The sequence below is a fragment of the Enoplosus armatus genome, chromosome 2 (assembly GCF_043641665.1).
Source record: "Enoplosus armatus isolate fEnoArm2 chromosome 2, fEnoArm2.hap1, whole genome shotgun sequence".
Lineage (NCBI taxonomy): Eukaryota > Metazoa > Chordata > Actinopteri > Centrarchiformes > Enoplosidae > Enoplosus > Enoplosus armatus.
This window is the reverse complement of record NC_092181.1, coordinates 28499182-28520697: the sequence shown is the minus strand read 5'-3', so window position 1 is coordinate 28520697 and position 21516 is coordinate 28499182. Positions and strand designations below refer to the sequence as shown.

Here is a 21516-nt window from a genome sequence, read left to right as displayed (position 1 = left end):
CTGGTTTATTATCTTTATTGTTTAATTAACATGTCTATAATAAGGCTTATAGTGTATTATTAAAGCATTAATAACGTCTATAATAAGGCTTACAGTTTATTATTAAAGCATCAGGTGTGACAAACAAAACCTTAAGCAAGAAAAAACCTGTTTAAATGCAAAAACAGAAGAGTCCGCTGGACCAATTAGAACATGAGTAACTGTGATGTCACTTTACTTTAACTCCCTCTATTGATCAGGTATAATCAGTATGCAAACATGTAATATCTGGTTAATAACAGACTATAATGCAGATCGGAGTGTCAATGAATGTGTTTGTTAAGTATAATAAGTGGAGGCAGCTGTAATAATGTTCATTAACAAACACTTGAACATGTCTTCTGTCTGCTAACAGCTGCTGTTATAAACCATGTTTGTATCCCGATCAGAGATGATGGATTCTGTCTGAACAGTTCAGTTTCTCCCTCACTTCCCTCATGATTACAGTATAACATATAAACCAAGCTCCATTCACCACATGTAGAATATTTCAGCTGTCTGTCTGGTGTTGTGAGTTTAACTCTCCAGCAGCAGTTCTGCTGTGTTCAGGATCAGGATGGTCTTCAGAGCAGAGACACGTTCAGCCACTGCAGGAAAAACAGATTCATGTTAAATCATCTCTGATATGAACTGTAGTTTTGTAATGTGTTGGTTTGTGTTTGGGCCTTAAAAGTCAGAGTCCTGGTCTGGTCTGGTCAATATGCGTAAAACTGTTAGGCAGGCCGCACTACCCACCAGGCAGAAGACCTCCTGACCTCCAGGGGCCCAAAGCCCCAGATTCACTCTGCATTAACTGGTTGTACACAATTTAATACATTGCAAATGTGTTCATGCATTGGACAAATGGACTGTTTTTGATCATTAGACACTTAGATTTTAGTTTTCCAATGACTGACTCATGCTGTGGTCGTGTCTGTCTGATGATGACTGAAAAACAGATCCGATCTCAACGTGACGACCTGATTAAATCAAGAGGAATTCAAAATAACAACAAAACAGCTGACAGCTGAACTCAACTCTTTTCTACCTTCATGTCCATGTGAGCGGCGGCCATGTTTATCTACAGGCATCATGTCTGTAAAACATTGAGAGTGAAGCTTCGTACCTCCATTATGCTGAGCTGCACAGTTCCTGAGTTCTCTGTGTCCAGTGTTTTGAACGTGTCTGTGGAGAGGAAACAGTCATCATCATCATCATCATCATCATCACCATCCAAATCATCATCATGATGAAGATGGATCAGTGTGGTGGTCTGTGAGGACTCACTGAACATGGTCTCCAGACGAACCAAACAGCCCACAAAGTTGTCAAAGTCGATGGTGAGATCTGGTTCGCTGTAACGAGCCACCAGGACCTGATGGAGCAGGTTGTTCAGACTGAAACCTGAAACACACAGTTGCATGATCCCAATGAAATGTTAAGATGCTGTTTTATACTCAAAATAGACCTGAATATCAACAAACAGATGGGACTCAACTAGATTAGCTTTGGAAACAGTGGAAACTCAGAGGAAACACAGCAGGAAACACTGAGGAAACACAGCAGGAAACACAGCAGGAAACACTGAAGAAACACTGAGGAAACGCAGCAGGAAACACAGCAGGAAACACTGAAGAAACACTGAGGAAATGCAGCAGGAAACACTGAGGAAACACAGCAGGAAACACTGGAGAAACACTTAAACACTGAGGAAACACTTAAGAAACACTGAGGAAACACAGCAGGAAACACAGCAGGAAACACTGAAGAAACACTGAGGAAATGCAGCAGGAAACACTGAGGAAACACAGCAGGAAACACTGGAGAAACACTTAAACACTGAGGAAACGCAGCAGGAAACACTGAGGAAACACGGAAGAAATGCAGCAGGAAACACTGGAGAAACAGAGGAAACGCAGCAGGAAACACTGAGGAAACACTGACGAAATGCAGCAGGAAACACTGGAGAAACAGAGGAAACGCAGCTGGAAACACTGAGGAAACACTTAACACTGAGGAAACGCAGGAGATCTTTTATTGTGAAGTGTGTGTTTTACCAGCTTCCTCCACAGCCGACCTCATCTCTGCGGAGCTCATCGTCCCTGAATTATCCACATCCTTGTGACGGTAAGTATTCTGTCACACATCACAACAACACAGAGGGAGGACGTCTCTCAGTTTCACTGTTTGATCAATGTTTCTCACAAAGTGCCTGAAACTGGTTCAATTATGAATCTTTCACCAGAAAAAAAACACCTTACAGCATCACGGCTCTAAATGTCAACATTTAACTGTTTGTCATCAACGGTTATCTTCCTGGCAGACCGTGTTCAGGCTGAAACATACACTTGCTAACAGTTTGCTAAACATGATGCGGGACCAGGGCCTGGACGTCCTCAGTGGGAGCTGCAGTCCTGTTTGTTCAGCAGAATCTAGAGATCTAACTGGGTCTGTCACCACGGAGAAACAGCATTCACAATCTCATCCTCAAATAATAAGCTTTTTTAAATGAGATCTTCAGGATTTCCAGTCAGTGCAGATCTGGATCCTGGTGACCTGGAGGTCCCAGGCCCATGTTACTACAATGTTCCTGGTTTGAGTTCAGTCTGGGACTAGGTTAGATTAGGAAGCTCTAGCTCACATGGAGTGGTCAGGATTCAGGGATCATGTTCTGGATCTGAGACTCACCAGGTAGATCTCGATTTTGGTCCACAGCACTTTAAACTCCACCAGACCTAGTTTACCGCTGCCGTCTTTCTGCAGCTACAGTTCAGGAACTTCACACTGATGGACTGAACCTCACATACAATCACCCCTGCACTCTCAGTATTTACCCATTTATCCACATATCACATCATACGGACACCTCACAGTTTAAACCACAAACTTATGACATCACAATTAGAGAAGCAACTAATGATTATTTTCATTATCGATGAATCTGTCTATTATTTCCTCAGGAATCATTTGGTCTATATGACTAATATATGAGCTCCTGTGGTGGAAGGATACATCCAGCAGGTTGACCATGTTGCGACACGTTCTGATGCTGAAGCCGTCGGTCTGGATGTCAGACCCTGTCAGAGACAAACAGGTTAACACTGTTCACACCTGCAGAGACGACCTGAGCCTCAGATCAGCATCTGATGGAGAAAACTCTTTCTTTCTTTTCTTACGTTTGGTCACCACTTTGTTGAGGATCTTCTGCAGCTCGAAGGCAGAAATCTCACAGTCCTGCAGCACAGAGACACTTTCTATCAGCTGAACATCAAACATATTCAAATGGCCGTGTTTATTAGCATTATTGTTATCATTATTATTGGTATAATTAGCAGCTCACCCCTCCTGCCAGCTGACCAAACAGACCTCTGAACCGATCGTCCACATCGTCCTCATCAATCTCAATCTGAAACATGAAGTCAACCCTTAACAGAATTGCTAAAAGTGAGCTTCAAACACACCATCCAGGAAATAAACCTGGAGGAGGACAGTCAGGCTGCCTGACTCCAAAACACAATACAACAATATACTACGGAGAAATAATAGCCTGCACACTAAAACTGGAGAGAGAGCGCCCTGAAAAGAGCTCTTAAAACTAAACTACAGAATTACAAACTGAGATTGACTACATTAAGAAACAAGGTAGTATAGGGGCGAAGCAAGGGGGGGCGCTAAATCAGTCTGGGAGCAGATTAGGAAAGTGGGAAAGCAAATGGAACTTAAAATCAATGGAAACCTTTCAAGGGAATTACTGAGGCTCTCAACTATTATTTTATTGATCAGTGGCCACTATTGCACAGTTTCTCTGTGAGTCAAATGAACAGTAGTCCACTGGATGTTGCAGAAACATCCCTCCACATCAGAGATATTCTTGAGGTAGATGTGTGAGGAATAATCCATGCTAAGGATCATCAAAAGCAAAGGATTTGTATGAGATGGATACTGCCATGCTTTTAGATCTAAGCACATCACTAGTCTCTCCCCACACACATACATTGGACCAGTCCTTCCAGGGAATCTTTCTGAGTGCTTGGAAGATGGCTTCTGTAACTCTCATTTTCAAATCTGACCATCTGCAACTACAGGCCTATCAGTATCCTACCAGCAGTATCGAAGACAGAGAGAGATGCACCTTTTAGAGGCCATCACTCTGCAGAGACAGTGTTGTTGTGTTTTTAGATCTCAGGACCATCACAATGGCCAATGTTACCAAATGGTTCAACCACTGCTGTCTACAACTAAATGTGTCATGCATTTCACAAAGAAAGCTAGCAATACTGTTGAGCTATACTGGTACTTGGACAAAGAATTCAATTTTCTGGAGATCGTGTTAGATCTTTCATTGAAGGAGAAGTCAAATATAAATTTCAGATTCATAAGAGATGGCATGTCTACCGGGGCTGCTAGAATGTACATGAATGCTATGATCATATCGCACCGAACCTGTCTAACCAGCTGCTCACAGGCAAGTAGTTCAACCCTGAGGCCGCTAGAAACAGTATATAAACAAGCCATGGACACCTTGATAAGAAAGTTATCACCACAGTCATGTACTGGAAACATAGAACCTTGACCTCTTAACCTAGAGATGTTCAAGCATGCAAATATGTCTCATCTATAAAATGATTCATGTCTCAGTTGCTTTGTTAGACAACAAGTAAATAAAAATCAGAAGAAGAGTCACAAGAGGAAACTGCATTATCCCACGAAGAAAATACGTTTTCAGTCAATCTACCTTTTAAATTAAATTTAATTAAAGCAGCACATGAATGCTGTACAGGTCCTCTTCTAGTCACCTTCTCACCTTCTCCACTCTAGACTCGATGGGGTCGTCAAGTTCTCTGCAGGAACAAACACAAGACAGGATACTCATTTATTAGATCTTTAAAATTCACTATTAAAACACAACATCCAATATAAATAAGCTTCTCATAAAAACTCACTGACATTAAAGTGAACCAGTTTTCACCTCCACTGACTAAAACTCAAAGCATCACAATAATTCAATGTTTTCATGTAAACTCCAGCAGCTGCAGTTCCTCTAATGTCCACCAGATACTGCTGTAATCACACTCACAACACAACACGTTTGGCTCTCAGCAGATTCACTAAGGGGAGACTTTCACAATAAGAGTCCTATTATAATCACTGAGCTTCTTCTAATGTCAGTACACCAGGTCTGGGCTCTGGCTGGATATGTGGACCTCCAGCTCCCCCCCGAGTCTCAGAGTCTGAATCAAACTTACTGAAAGTCAGCCTGTTTCTCGGAGAAGACTCGGACACAGAAGTCTCCGTTCTTTTGTGGTTCGAAGGTGGACGGGATGATGAGATACTCTCCGGGCGGCAGACAGAAGCGGCTGCAGACTTCTCGCAGGTTGATGAAGGTTTCAGAGCGAGCTTTGGAGGCATGACGCAGGAAGAAGTTCTTGTTCAGGTGGACGTTCCTCTGACCACAGAACTGGCAGACAGACACGAGAAGTGAAATCAGACTGAATGTGAGACAGCTAAAGAAATGAAATGTTGAGCGACAAACACTGAGTGGCAGGAAGTGAGCCTCGTCATCGTCTTCGTACCTCGTCAGGAACCTGAAACAGAAGAAAGAAGAAGATTCAGAGTTTAGATTTAACAAACCTTTCGTCTCTCCAAAGACAGAAAGTTCACTTGTGATACTTGTTTGTCCCGGACTCTTTAGATCAGTCCGACTGGAAAGAATGATTGTGATATTCAACAAAAATATGCAAGAGTTTCCTGAGGCTCTACCCTCTCAGACTCGTCTCTAAAGTCTGCATCCTGTTTCTGGCTACAATACAATCAACATGTTTGAAAGGCTCTGACGGCTCATGAAGGGATGAAGACAGAACGGGTCCAACTAGATTCTCCTGAAGAAAACAGATCCCATGTCAACTCAGTAGAATTAACAGTCAGACATCCAGACATGAAAAACGTTTTCACCTCGTAGATGGCGAATCCGACCGTGTGCATATCCTCTCCTTTCTTCCTCATGCGTCTGCGGTTCTTCTGGATCAGACCGACCACGAGGCTGCAGCCGGCCTCTCCGTCCTCGGGGTCGTCGTCTTCCTCATCCAGCTTGATCACAAACTGAGGGTTCGTCCAAAACGAGTCTGCGAAACAAACAAAGAAAAGGTCAGAAACCCACCTGCAGTGAGTCTTGCAGGATGTTGCAGGATCTCTGACAGGATCTACTCACTGGGAAAGTTCCTGCAGCCTCCGGCGGTGGATCCTCTCCTCCAGCTGCCATCGAACTTGGACAGAGCCCACTTAGAGACGGAGTCGTCGCTCAGGGCATCGGGCGTCAGGTTACAGATCTCCAGCCGGGAGTAATGTCTCAGGAAGTCAGTGAAAGACATCCTAGAAGACAGAGGAGAGGGCCTCACTTCACACAAAGAACCTGATGATGAAGTTCAGGTAGTTTGGAGATATAAAGGAGGTAATGTTTTACCAGAACTCTCCGTCCTCTGAGCGATGACTCAGACGCTCTCTGTCCTCATCGCTGATGCGACGCCACTGCATCGAACTGTCAGGGCAGGAAACGACGGTTTCAACACGTCAGCAAACACGACTGTGAACTCTTTGTCAAGAAACTAAACAGAAAAATCATAATGTGACACTGTGGGCTGCCCCTCAGACAGAGGAGAGTGTCAGCTCAGGAATATAAGAACCACATGGAAACATTCTTATAATTAGTTAATATTAATAGATTTTGTCTCCTCCTATTATTATTCTTTGTTTTACTTCTATTTGGGGGATGTAAATAGGAAGTAGTAGTTGCAACTGGGAAATACTCCTGCAGGGATTCCATATTTTTGTAGACCAGCCCTGAAGTTAGCATTGCCCTGGTTCCCTCCACTAAAAGCCGATGGGATCTTTCCATTGGATTTTGGATTATTGCAGAAAATAAACTCTGTGGCAAACAAAAGTTTATGATACTCGCATGTTTTGTTCAGCAAGATAATCTTCACTAATGAACTCCACTTTATTATTTTTGAAGCGTAAATGGAATCAGCAGAAGTAAAAAGCTAACGTTAGCCTATAAAGGACACAACACGGTCGCATCACTTCAATGTCACCACCACTGAGCTTCACTTTAAGAGAACATCGATACATATAGATATATAGACAGATATATAGACAGATTGATATAGAGTATTAACACAACGAGGCTGTAAAGGCGGACTAGTGAGTAGATGACTTTCCGTGTTCGGCATGAAGACGTTAGTGTCCAACCTCTGTAGTCTCAGCTAAAAAGCAGCTGCCTTTTTTAAGACACGTAAAAGCTTCAAAATTCAGGAGTAGGGTATCTACTGACGTATTTTATGTCGTAGAACAAAACATTGAAATCTCTTCAGCTTGTGTTCACCACAGACCTTATTTCAGGCAGCTAACCAAAAACCGACTGACCTCGAGACGAGGGAACTGGAAGTGTAAAAATAATAACTACTTTCTGGGTCTCAGAGACTCATTCCAGCAGCACTCTATTAGTACCATTACAGCAGCTGACTCAGCTGTTAGCAGCTCCTGTCTGCAGTGTCCTCATGGATGGACAGACAACTATCACTGATCACTGTGACACTGAAGGAAACTGAAAAACATCATGATTCTCAGGGAAGTTCTGCAGCATTTTTTTCCTCTGATTTCTAAGTGGATTTCTGGAGGTTTGTTCTGGATAGACACCTGCCCCTTTTACCTCACCTCTCCCACCACCCTGGGGAGGTGTCTACAACACTTGTTGGGTGATGATCTGTCGGGGTTACCTACTCATCACTCCAGGCTCCGGTCCACTCCACCTGACCCCAGGGGTTTCTTATCCGGATCAGCTTCTCCATGTCACCACAGTACTCCACCTGCAGCCAATCACGCGCAGAGCAGACCACAGAGTTACACCACCTGACACCATCGCTTCAAATTCCCCAACAGAGATCTGAAGCCTCGCCCCTCTTCAGGTGAGCTCCTGACAGGTGTTGAGCATGTTAACAAAGATAACAATAAAGCACGAGTTTCAAGTATTAAAAAGCTCCAGTAAGCCGGCTCCTACTGCTAAGACTCACGGGAAAGGGTGTGTCCTCTCACCTGAGCTGCACCTGTCACAGAGTAGGCGTGGCCTTTCACCAGCTTCTGAGAGGTGACTGCCTCTGAATCGGATGAGCTGGTGATCTGAAACCAAATCAGTTAATTAAGTTTAATACAAACAGCCTCCGTATGACGATGCTGTTTGAAACTGATTTTCACATTGAAAAGTTTACAGTGAAGCAGCTCTTTCTACTGTAAATATTCTGAATTTTATTGATTTAGTTTTTAAACATGGTGGTGTCATGTCATCTCACTCCGTCTCCCCATGTTTCTTAAGAAGTACTAAAAAATGACAATGTGAGTGGGTTAAGTCATCTAGTATCCATGTTGTACTCATGTAGCTGTACCCGTTTAGCTGACATGATACTGTTTGCAGTTTGTTTGAATATATTCTGGACCTCGAGACTCTACCGGACCTGTATTTGCCATTATTACAATATTAATATGGATATGTTCCAGTATCGATATGTATTGTGAGAAGGTGAATGTGTCACACAACGAACTGTGACACAGAAACTTAAAGAACTTGTATTGATATTGAAGTCTGTTCCCGCTCATGTACCCATGTGGTTTCCTCGTGTTCTCAGGGTGAGCTTACATCTATGGAGCAGCCCATCAGCGACCCGCGGGTCTGAGCTTTCTGGATGATGTGGAACAGATGAGGACTGGGTCGACTCAGCTCGTGGACCTCAGCGATTCCTCCGGTGAAATCCTCGAAACCCTCGGTGGTAGATCCTCCGGACAGAGCCTCGTAACAGCCGTTCAACCTGCAACGACATCGCACAGCGATAACCAGAGGTGTAGTGCTGTTTGTTTAAATACCAGAGTGCACCTCCGACGCACGCGCACGGTTGCGTTGTGGCTCGTTTCGAAGGTCACCACTGTGCTACGGTGGCAGGTTTTCATACATTAGTTGACTATAACCAGGGGTTACGTTCTGATTTGTTTTGTAGGGGGGCTCTGTGCAGTGCTTCCCACAAGACTTTGTGAGACTGTGGTGGGGGGGACAGCATGCTCCCCAGAAGAACATTTTGTACATTTGAAAGTTAAATGCATCAATCTGGTGCACTTCGAAAGCAAAAAGGCTAGGTCTATGAAGAACGTTGTGAACAATTTCACGTTAGTTGTATAGATATGAAGAGTATAGCACTGAAAAAACTGCAGTCCACCTCCACGTGTTGTATGACGGACAGTCGGCTCACTAAAACAGCTTTTTCTTCTTCTATTTAAGGAACCAGTGAGGCCCAGAGCTCAGAGGGCTGCGCCTGTACTCATAGAACCTGGACTTACAGAACATAGATCTATTGTCTTCTATCGTGTAGGCTTCGCACTCTAGGGGTTTCAATAGTGGGATAAGGGCAAAGCAGAATATAGTCTATGCCTCACTGGGTCCGTCCGGTACCACAAACACACCCCACCTATACGTGCTCCACGTCCACCCACTGCGCCATGCGTAATGGCACATAGAACCCCATATAAGCCCCAGCGGCACCTCACAGTAGACCACCTGACATTCTCCGTGAGGAGATGAAGGCTGGGAACAATATAAAGCTATAAAGCACTGCTGTGAGGAAGAGGAGACGAAGGCTACGCACTGAAACAGTCCAGCGACAGCAGAGTAGGGAAAAAAGGCAGCTGACAGGCAGGAGGGAGAGCAACTAAACCAATCAGCTGATTGATCACTCTGAAAAAACACTCAGTACAGAAGCTCTAATGTTCACAAGTTCTTACATCAGCTCATTTAGGCCTCTGATCTCACCTACGAAGAAAACGTGTTTTAGTCATTGTTTGAATTATTAATACAGAGAAAAATTTGTATTCCGTAAGTATTGTTGAAGATGTGCGAAGTTAAGCGTCCCCTGATGACAAAGAATATTGCAGGGCAGAGCCCGGACAGCCCCGGCCCAGTTTAACCACTAAGACTGAATTTCAACTGGATGCAAACTGCCAATAATCTATTTCCTCACTTGGAGAAAAAAAGTGGCTGAGCGTCGTTCCGGTGCACTACACCTATGCCGAACACCTGAGGACTTGACACGACCAGGAACAGGAAGTCCACGTTCACAGACTCAGACAGCTGTTTACATTTGTTTTAACTGACGGGTTCATGAAGTTTCTGACAACTCAAATAAATGACAGAAGAGATAAAATTCTAAGAACGGGATTTATTGTTACTGTACGTTTGAGAATCTTGTGTTTCTTCAGTTGGTCAAAGAAAACCGATGGATCCTGTGAAAGTGTTGAGTTTTTGGTTTTTCATTATTCTCATTTTAGATTAATCTGCCAATTACTTTCTCAAAATGTGAAAAACAGTAAAAATGTCCGACTCACGTTTCAGAGTCCGAGTCATCTTCAAATGTCTCATTTTGTCCAAAACACAAAGACACTCCGTTACTGAAACAGAAAACTGGAGAAACTGACGCCAGAGAATTTAGGGCATTTTGCTTCCCAGTGGGGGTCGATATGTCCAAAATCACAGTGTATGTAATGTTATGGTATAGTAACGGCAGTGGCGTGACTTTTCCACTAGGTGGGGCTACTCAATCTTGGCACGCTATCCGCCATACTGTCACGTAAAAGAACTACGCTGAGAGTCGTTTTGGTGTCATTTACGGGCGCCCTGCTTCTGTCCTCTGTGGTCTGTGTAGAGTTTGTCACACACACACACACACACACACACACAGACACACACATTTACCCACAGACACACACATATACACATATACACACATCCACACATACAGACACACACACAGACACACAGACACACACAGACACACACACAGACACACACACAGGCCGCCGTAGAGAAACCAAACCACGAGACATGTTCTGTCTGTCTGTCTGTCTGCCTGTCTGCCTGTCTGCCTGTCTGCCTGTCTGTCTGCCTGTCTCCTCCATTCTGTTTCAGTACTTCTTCTTGCTACTTGGCCAGTGTTGCCAGGTTGGTTCAATGACATAATCATTAGCCAGAAAAAAAAAATCAGTATTGAAAAAATGAGAAAAACATCTGCACCATGACAAATCAGGCTCACGTTTGGTCAGCCCACCCAAGCAAATTTTTACATGAAACCATCCTATAGCCACCTAAATCGATCCAGTTATTTTCTGGTGCCCTGTGAACCAATCAGGGGCCACCAGGGAAAGCCATACTACACACCGCCATTGGGCGGAGGTAAGAGCGCCCTTCAGCACACAGACTGTAGTCATCGCACGTTTCTGCTATAATGTATGATTTATGTGAGAGGAACAACTTAAATGTACACACACACACATACACACAACAATAACATTAACAAGTTTTCATTAAAATATGTATTTCACAATTGGAATTGCAGGAGGGGCGGCACCCCACTGCCCTTAATGGACCACGCTCCACTGGTTATCGGTATATATCAGATATAGTAACTGTCTCTCTCTTCTTCTGCAAACCAGCTTTGAGGTTCATCACGGCCACCAACCAGCTGGAAACGGTACGGCCAAATCTCCACCGGAGGACCCAGCTCTACGGTCCCGACCCTGCTGCCCAGTCACTTCATTCTCAACTAACTGATGAATCAACTATCTAATTTACTTTAAACTTAATCTGTTTTGCTCTTTTTCTGAACTAATGATGATTAACGAATGGAATGAGTCACCCGACTGATGACTCACTATAAAACATCAGGATTCAACAGTTTACTGGAAACAGACATGTTCCAGAAAAACAAACAGATCTCCTTCACACTGTGACTGAGGAACAGCTGGTCATTAGCCAATAACTAATAACCCAAATCTCTTTCTGTTATTGTTCTGCTTTCATTCTGCTGCTCCTGGAAGTTTGTTAACTTTAAATACTGAGCAAACGTACTGAGTTACTTTCCACCACGGCGTTTCAGTTCTTTCTTCAGACAGAGGAACCACCCAAACTGCAGGAGATCATCCATCCATACACACCACCACCATCACCATCATCAGATTCTACAAATCATAAAAACAATTAGAGCTTTAAAACAGTGAAATGTGATACTCATGTTGAACATTACACACCTTTGTGTGTGTGTGTGTGTGTGTGTGTGTGTGTGCAGCAGGGCGGGGCTCTCTGACTCTCCCTGGATAAATAAATGTGAAGAATGCAGTGAGCGTTGAGGAGGACGTGTAGCAACAAACACCTGAGTACACCATCTATTATCACCTGGCCCCAGGTTACTGGAGCTGTGTTACTGGTCATACTGGGAGAGAAAACTTAAACGCTGCACAGCCCCATGCACATACTTCAATTACTTTTGGTCTGGGTCTGTTTTATTGTTTTGCCTTTTGTTAAGTTTCACCAAATAAAACATTGAGGCAACATTGACATTAACTGTATTCTTATATTCATGTTTTAAAGGTTTAAAAACAGCAGAAACAAGCGATGAACATCAAAGTCAAGCTTTGGTTTCACTCTAACACCAACACTCAGCCAGGTCTTACTTGGCGTAGGCCTTCTCCAGCAGGGCGCTCCAGAACTCCCTCCCCTCCGCCGAGTGGACGAACAGTAGCTCTCCTTCCCTGACTGGCAGACGGTCGTCGATCACCACATCCACCCACTCGCCGAACTGCCAGAACTACAGACCAGAGACCGACACAGAAGTAACTATCTGCGGATTTATTATCTTGTGGACTATCTGCATATTTATTATCTTGCCATCTGCATATTTATTATCTTGCTAACTATCTGCGAATTTATTATCTTGTGGACTATTTGCGTACCTGGTACCTTGTATACTATTTGCATTCCTGGCACTCTCTTAAATATTTGTGTTACTAGTACTGTTACTGTGTATATCTGTACCTGGAAGTGGAAGATGCCAGCGTACTCTCCTTCCGTGAAGCTCTGTCCATGTGGAACAACTCGAGCCAGAACTTCCTCATTCAGGGTCAGCGAGGCGATGGCGGCGAGCAGCCAGCAGTCACCTGGATGACAGACAGGAAGGGGGTGGGGCTCAGGTCTTTACATCTAAAAAATGTGTCAGTCATTATCAACAATAATCGATAAACATGGAGGCTGTGACGGCCCGGGTTCGATTACAGGACCCTTAGCTGCATGTCCCTCTCTCTCTCCCTCATTTCCTGTCTGTCTCTCTCCAAGCTGTCACTATCAAATAAAGGCAAACTGCCCAAAAAATATCTTTAAAAAATCATGCCAATTGTTTCTGTTCAGCAGCTGACTGACAGAAGTCAGTGTCCTTAAACACACCATCAGTTTCTTCTACCTGAAGACTGATGAAAACAACCAGCTGTGATAACAGTGGTACTGTCCTTTAATAATGAGTTTGATGGCCTGTCCGCTCTCTGCTGCTCTGTGCTCTGATTGGCTGGACTCTCTCAGGTGTTTCCCTTTGTTACCACAGAAATTATTTCCACAAATGTCCTGCGATTCCCTCCTGAACACATGATGACATCACAGTGAGTCAGCCGCCGCCCACCTGCCTGTCAGCGCGTTTACTGTTCCTGTTGACAAGACGACGCACGCCTCCGTGTCTCACCTGAACTGACTATTAACACACACACAAAACACAAACAAAACACACACCCACTCTGTGGTGTGGAAACTCATCTCTGCCAACACACACACACATTAACCTCAGTGAAAATTTGCAGATCAGGTGAAGGTAAAGGCCAAAACTCATTAGAGACATGAACAGGAGGGTCCATGATTAGTTGATGAATCGATTGGTCCACTGACAAAAAAATGAATTGGCAACAGTTTCAATAATCAATTCATCATTTCATTCTCTTTGCGTTTTGGACTGACGTCAAAACATTTTAAAGACTTAAACAATTCATCAGTCGAGAAAATAACTGCCACATCATTCAGTGATCAAAATAATCGTTACTTGCAGCCACTGATCGTAACTGATCTGCCTCCCTTTAGATGGGTATCAATAGGATTTTATCAATACATGCATCACTTATCGGCATGGATACTTAATGGCACTCTTATCAATACTCAGAGTTAAAATTAAATTAAATTAAATTAAATGTTTCCTTTCCTTCCCTAAGAGTTTGATGTTCAGATTGATTCCACTCTTACGTCTGTAAATATGAAGCTACAGCCAGCAGCTAGCGTATCTTAGCATAAAGACTGGAAACAGAGGAGCTTTAAGAGAGATGAACACTGTTTTGTCCGTCAGCCTCATGGCTACATTTGTTTTGTTCTTATGAAAAACAACCACAACAAAGTCACATGATGCTGTAGGGAAAAGCATTTAGTCCGGACAACATCCCTCCTCACCACCTCCTCCAGCTTCTAACTTGAAATGAAGATTCCTTTTTATTTAGACTGAAAGTGAAGCCAGTTTGTTCTGATTTGACTTCCAAATGAGTTTCTGTTGGTTTTGCATCAAGAGCTGCAGATCAGATTGTCTGAGGGCTATTTAGGTTAGGTTAGGTCTGGTTATGGTTAGGTTAGGACTTGTTATGGCTAGGTAGGTAGGTTACAGGCTAGCTAGACTAGTTTTTGTTATGGATAAGTTATTTGAGGATGTACTTGTTAGATTTTAGTGCTGCATTCAACACCATTGGTTGTATATGTTAATGATGAATCCTCCATGTACGCCAAAGTCAGTCATGGAGTTCCACAAGGTTCTGTGCTTGGACCAATACTATTCACCTTACATATGCTTCCTTTAGGAGGTATTATTAGAAAACACTCCATACATTTTCATTGCTATGCGGATGATACCCAGTTATATCTATCGATCAAGCCAGAAGAACCTCATCAGTTAGCCAAGCTCCAAGCATGCCTTAAGGACATAAAGGCCTGGATGACCTGCAATTATCTGATCTTGAACTTGAACAGGACAGAAGTTATTGTTCTTGGCCCTGAACACCTCAGAAACACAGTATCTAAGGATATTGTTACCCTAGATGGCATTGCCCTGGCCTCCAGCGCCACCGTGAGGAATCTCAGAGTTGTCTTTGATCAGGACATGTCCTTTAACTCTCATGTAAAACAAACTTCAAGGACTGCCTTCTTTCACCTCCGTAACATTGAAACATCAGGAAGATCCTGTCTCAAACAGATGCAGAAAAATGAGTCCATGCATTTGTCACGTCTAGGCTGGATTATTGCAATTCCTTATTATCAGGCTGTCCCAATAAGTCCCTGAGGACTCTCCAGCTGATCCAGAATGCTGCGGCACGTGTACAGACAGGAACCAGGAAAAGAGATCATATTTCTCCTGTATTAGCTTCGCTGCACTGAGCTCCTCTCTCCTGCAAGCCACCTACTGCCCCCATGTTTCAGCTGCTGCAATTATTATTAGTCTTATTATTATTGCTGTTATTATTATAACTTATCATCTTCATCAATATTAATGTTATTACCATTACTTCTACTACCATTACATCTCTATGTAGAACTTACATTGTGCTACTGTAGTCTCTCTCTCTCTCTCTCTCTCTCTCTCTCTCTCTCTCTCTCTCTCTCTCTCTCTCTCTCTCTCTCTCTCTCTCTCTCTCTCTCTCTCTCCCCAGTTATTCAAACTGGAGGTCTGTGTGTCAGTCTGCAGTCTCTTCAGGTACTGGAACCAGTTCTTCCAGTGTGACCGGCTGCAGACACAATAAACTGGCTTTTATTACAGTGACTGGTGTTTCTGATCTCAGAGTTCAGGGCTGGAATGAAGACTCTGGTAGCTTTATTTTGTAGCTCTAATTTATTTTTCATGGAGCTTCTCACAGTGAAACATGAGATGTTGCAGCAGATGTTAAACACCTTGTTTTAAATTATGGATTATATAATATGCGTCACAGAAACGTGAGGCATTGTGAAGCTGAAGATACAGTGTGACTTCTTACAGACACATAGATGATGTTTCCCTGCAGGAGCCACAGAAGTCAGTCTGAAAACACTAACTATAGTTCTGTACATCCCTGAGCCTCACTGCTGATACTGGTCTACAGTTAACACTGCCATATACAGTGGTCCACTGCATCTAAAACAGTTACAATTAGCTTCACTTTAACTACAACAGTGATGTTAATGCCTTAATGCATCAGTGATAATGATCTAATAATATAATACAACTGAAGACACAGTATTGCCCTTTAAGTTTAACTTTGATATGTTTGTACTTTTACTTTAATTGTGAATGTAGACACTGGACAATTTATTTTGTCATATGCCAACCACGTATCTCTAAACTTGGAGATTTTGAATTTTGATGGATTAAAAAGGTATACCAAGGACTTTTGGACCACTAGTGGCACTATAGAGGAATGTTCTTATGAGTGGGACCTAGTTTTGTTTGTATCATGCATGGAGGGTGATTTAAATGTTGCTTTATGGCAGGAGTATTCAACTAAAATTCGAAATTAGAGAAAATTTCCTCAAGCAAAGGTCCGGGACATCATAATGTCTAACTTGCGTTGTGCTTTAGTGTGATATATATATTGAAGTAGCCTAGTAGTTGTATCAATGTCTGCATGTAATCAACAACTGACTGTCAAATCAAATAAAGAAAGTACAATTCAAAAACATTTTGACAATATTTACTGTCACTTAACATTGAACTCTACAGATGTATAATACTGTAGATATGTATAATGTTCTCTCATTAAGTAAAAGGTCTGCATTTAAAAATAAAATAGAGAAAATAAATAAAATAGCTTTTGAAAAATTGTGCATCTTAAAATTAAGTGTTTAATTTTAGAAAAACAAAATAAAGTGTAGCAGCAGCTTGAGTTTCACATTTTAACAGTCTCAACCAATTTCACAATAAATAATGTGTCTTCTCTCCCTCCCGCTCACTCGTCTCTCCGTCTTCTCTCCCTGTGTCGTTCACTCGTCTTGTCATCTGTCACTCGCCTCTCACCTCTCTCGTCTGTCTGTATTCAGAGTCGCAATGTTTATCGCCTGGAATGCACAGATTTGATTGGCTGAGTAGCATCACGTGGGCTGGCGTAACTCGTATGCAATTGGTCTGTGAGTTTCCCGAGCCGCTAAAGTGCTGTAAAGAGTAGAAAAGCTGCGCCGGTTGAAACAGAAGTGCCCCGTCAAAATTTAAAATCCCTTAATAATTTATTGACCGCGGTCTGCCTGTTAGTGACCTATGCTTTATGGGATGAAGAAAATCTCCTATTTCTTAAATTAATCATTTTTAGATCCATTGGATTATCTGCTTTATGTGCTGTCACAAAGCTGGAAACAGGTTTTTTTTATTAACTTATGAAAAGTTAATGTTTTGGAGATACATGGTTTTCACAGAACAGGGATTAACATGTAATGGTACTGATGTAGATTGATGACAGGTCAAATGCAACAGTAATAATGAAAAACGTGTTTGTTTGTTGTAAACTGTGTTGTCAGCAGACTAGAACAATAAAGCAGCACATCATCTGCATAGCACAACGCCTGAAAAACGCTCATGAGATTGAACAATGACGTGTTGTTGTGTTGGTGTTTGTTCTCACCCAGAGCTCCCTGACAGATGTCGGTCCTGGAGGCTCCAGAAATGATGAACTCAGGGTCGGAGGTCAACTCCTGCACAGGAAACACAACACACATCAGCTAACAGACTGAACCAGCTGCAGGTTTTGTCTTCCCCATTTACACCTGTTCATTTCAAACGTGACTATCTGATCCGCCTACGATGCCTGAAGCAGAGGTTGGGTCTCGGCGGGAGAAGTTAAGAAGATAAGAAGACACATTCATACAATGTCTGCAGAACGGGTTGAACAGGAAATACATTATTCCATTGTGGCTACCCCCACTACTAAACCTGTTCTCACACCACATAAATATCCTGAACTCTCAAAACGTGAACAGACACAAACAGACAAAAACAGAACAGAACGAGACATAAAAGACACAAACAGACACAGAACAAGACAGAACAGACACAAATATAAACAGAACAGAACAGACACAGAATGAGGCAGCATAGGCACAAAGACACAAATATAAACAGAACAGAACAGACACAAAACAGACACTGAACAGACAAAAAACAGACACGGAACAAACACAAACAAACAGACACAGAATGAGACAGAATAGACACAAACAGACACAAATAGAAACAGAACAGAAAGAACGAGACACAACAGACACCAACAGACACAGAACAGACAGAACGAGACACAACAGACACCAACAGACACAGAACAGACAGAACGAGACAGAACAGACACCAACAGACACAGAACAGACACAAATAGAAACAGAACAAGACAGAACAGACACAAATATAAACAGAACAGAACAGACACAGAATGAGGCAGCATAGGCACAAAGACACAAATATAAACAGAACAGAACAGACACAAAACAGACACTGAACAGACAAAAAACAGACACGGAACAAACACAAACAGAAACAGACACAGAATGAGACACAACAGACACCAACAGACACAGAACAGACAGAACGAGACACAACAGACACCAACAGACACAGAACAGACAGAACGAGACAGAGCAGACACCAACAGACACAGAACAGACACAAATAGAAACAGAACAGAAAGAACGAGACACAACAGACACCAACAGACACAGAACAGACAGAACGAGACACAACAGACACCAACAGACACAGAACAGACAGAACGAGACAGAACAGACACCAACAGACACAGAACAGACACAAATAGAAACAGAACAGAACAGACACAAGACAGACACAGAACAGACACAGAACGAGACAGAACAGACACACATAGAAACAGAACAGACAGAACAGAACAGACACAAACAGAATAGAAACAGAACAGACACAGACCAGACACAGACCAGACACAGAACAGAACAGACACAAACACAAAATAGACACAGAACAGAACAGACACAAACACAAAATAGACACAAACAGAACAGACACAAACAGAAACAGAACAGTCACAGATACAGACAGAACAGACACAAATAGAAACAGAACAGACACAGAACAGTCACCGACACAGAACAGACACAAATAGAAACAGAACAGATACAGAGCAGTCACCGACACAGAACATACAGAAAAAGACACAGAGCAGAACAGAAACATAACAGAAACAGAAACAGAACAGACACAAACAGAACAGACACAGAACAGTCACAGGCCAGAACAGAACAGACACAAAACAGAACAGACACAGAACAGACCAAACACAAACAGACCAGAACAGTCACAGAACAGTCACAGAACAGACACAGGCCAGAACCAGACACAAACAGACACAAAACTGAACAGACACAGACACAGACACAGACACAAAACAGAACATTCACATTCTGTGTCTGAACAGAACAGACACAAACAGACACAGAACAGACACAAACAGACACAAAACAGATACAGAACAGACACAAAACGGAAACAGAACAGAACAGACACAAACAGACACAAAACGGACACAGAACAGACACGACAGACAAGGACGAACCACGCAACAGATGAACTCGTTGGTTTGAAGCAGACTGAGACACTAAAACACCACAGCTTTTAAACAGATTGTCATTTGACCAAAACAATGATTTAGACCAATAACGTCTAAAAGCGGCAACGCAACAACTTCAGAGGCCCCTGACCTTTAACCTGTACAAAGAGAAAGATCTCAACTCTAACAGTCAGATCTCCAGAGGATGGAGCCTTTAGATCAGAAGGATCCATGAGCTTTCCTCTAGCGCCACCTTCAGTACAAACTGTTCAGACTGTAAGAAGATGTAAATGATCAGAGTGGTGTTTGTAACTCTCTACAGACTCACGTCTCAGTTTAACTTTGAGAGAACTGGAGCTTTCAATCATGTCACATGATCTTCATCAGCAGATGGAGGTGTTCAGTTATCTCACAGATGTTCAAATTTCCACCTTTTCTGAGCACTTTAAAGACTTCTCGTCCATGTTGGCTTAAAGGTTGAGTTTCAAAGTTCGTTCTTGACACTTTGAATATGAATAATTTCCAAAAATGAATTAAATAGGTTCTACTGATGTTGAAATCTTTTTATTTTTTTCTCTTCTCAGCTCCACCCAGCTCAAACACTCATTATAGTGGGAGTCGCCCAGTTTAACCACAGCTCCCATTGTCAATGGGCCGGTGGGTGTTGGCATCAGCAAACTGACTCTGATCAAACAGACTGATGAAAAATTTAAGAGAATCGTGTTTGAAAGCAGACGTCGAGTTACCTGAGATTAATATAATAATCTAATCTAGAATAATAATATGCTGCCAATATGTTTTTCAGATCTGACAAAACAAACTGGTCTGACCTGTGAGGGAAACTAGGCTGAACAGACTCTTCACACCCACAGCTTTATCTGTCCAAATAATATCATCTGTTTACTGATAAACATCTTTCTGATCTGCTGCCAGATTCACTCGGAGCTGAACAGGCTGATCAGGTGAGCAGCTTATTCTACAGGAAGTTAGACACTTCAAACCGAACTCCATATACGAAATCCTGATATTTAATTCTTCCTCACTTATTCCCAAAGATACAAAACATAAAGAAATAAAAATTAGACATTTTTAGAAACACCAGTAAGACATCTTCAATTCAGTGTACATACTTTTTGCGACTATAAAATGAATAAAAAATTAACGTTAATGACAGATAAAACGATTATTGCTTATTGATAAAGTTGTTGAAGTCCTACAGGAGTGGAAATGATTTGATTCTCAGGTGACTCTGGTTTTCCTGAAGTGCAATATTCAAATCAAGCCGAGTTAAGTACTAATTTAAATGTACTGAAATTAAGTTTTACTTGGTGGATTGTAATTGTGAAGAGAAGTTTGTAAAGCTTGTATATAGTTGTGTTCTGCTTTAAACTGCCAGTTTATTTAATGAAGTCTGGCGTTAGAGCATAACTAGTGTTGTTGACCTGTAGTTTTTTGTGTACCGAACTTCATTAGAATAAAAAAAATCATCACCGACCGTGGGTCTCTCCCAGGACACTCCCCGGACTTTGTAGGAGCTCGGGCCCAGCTCGTTGAAGCCCAGGGAGGAGGGCAGCGCCGGGAACGTGTCGTCCTGAAACAGGCGGCCGGTCTCGAAACACTGCTGCCGCAGAGTCTCATAGTCCTGGTTCAGGTACTTCACCGCCTGGCTGTTGGTGCCGATGCCCCGGTCCTTCTCCCGACGGTGCTGCAGAGTGGCCGCGATGCCCGACATGCTGCTGGGTCTGGAGTCTGCAGTGGAAAGCCAGGAGGTTATGGAGGGCCCTGGAAAGTTTTGGAGGGTTTGGAGAGTGTTGAGGCTGCAGGTGTGTGATGCCAGGAAGGGAGTGTTCACTCTTGCATTACAGAGTCAAACCCGACAGAGTGACAGGTAAGACTTCCGGCAAGTACCTTCAAAATATAATTTTCTGTCAGCATGTAACTTGTTGTAACCCTTGTTTTTGAAAAAAACTTTTTAAAAAGGAATGAAAAAATAATCTCATGTATTTAACCGCCGTCCATCAGGCT

General features: G+C 42.7%; 1 protein-coding gene across 1 annotated transcript; it reads right to left on the bottom strand.

The window, feature by feature from the left end:
- Positions 1 to 3: 3 nt before the first annotated feature.
- On the bottom strand, positions 4 to 21308 carry capn2l (calpain 2, (m/II) large subunit, like). Its single transcript, XM_070914895.1, has 21 exons — positions 20987 to 21308; positions 17542 to 17611; positions 12920 to 13041; positions 12559 to 12692; positions 8705 to 8873; positions 8107 to 8190; positions 7795 to 7880; positions 6479 to 6553; positions 6227 to 6387; positions 5971 to 6140; positions 5592 to 5603; positions 5265 to 5476; positions 4823 to 4859; positions 3359 to 3424; positions 3195 to 3252; positions 3031 to 3095; positions 2707 to 2775; positions 2076 to 2154; positions 1306 to 1422; positions 1145 to 1203; positions 4 to 626 (listed from the first exon to the last, which is right to left on the bottom strand). The coding sequence occupies exons 1-21, from the start codon at positions 21221 to 21223 to the stop codon at positions 603 to 605; spliced, it is 2106 nt and encodes a 701-aa protein (XP_070770996.1). The 5' UTR covers positions 21224 to 21308; the 3' UTR covers positions 4 to 602.
- Between the last annotated feature and the right edge of the window lie 208 nt (positions 21309 to 21516).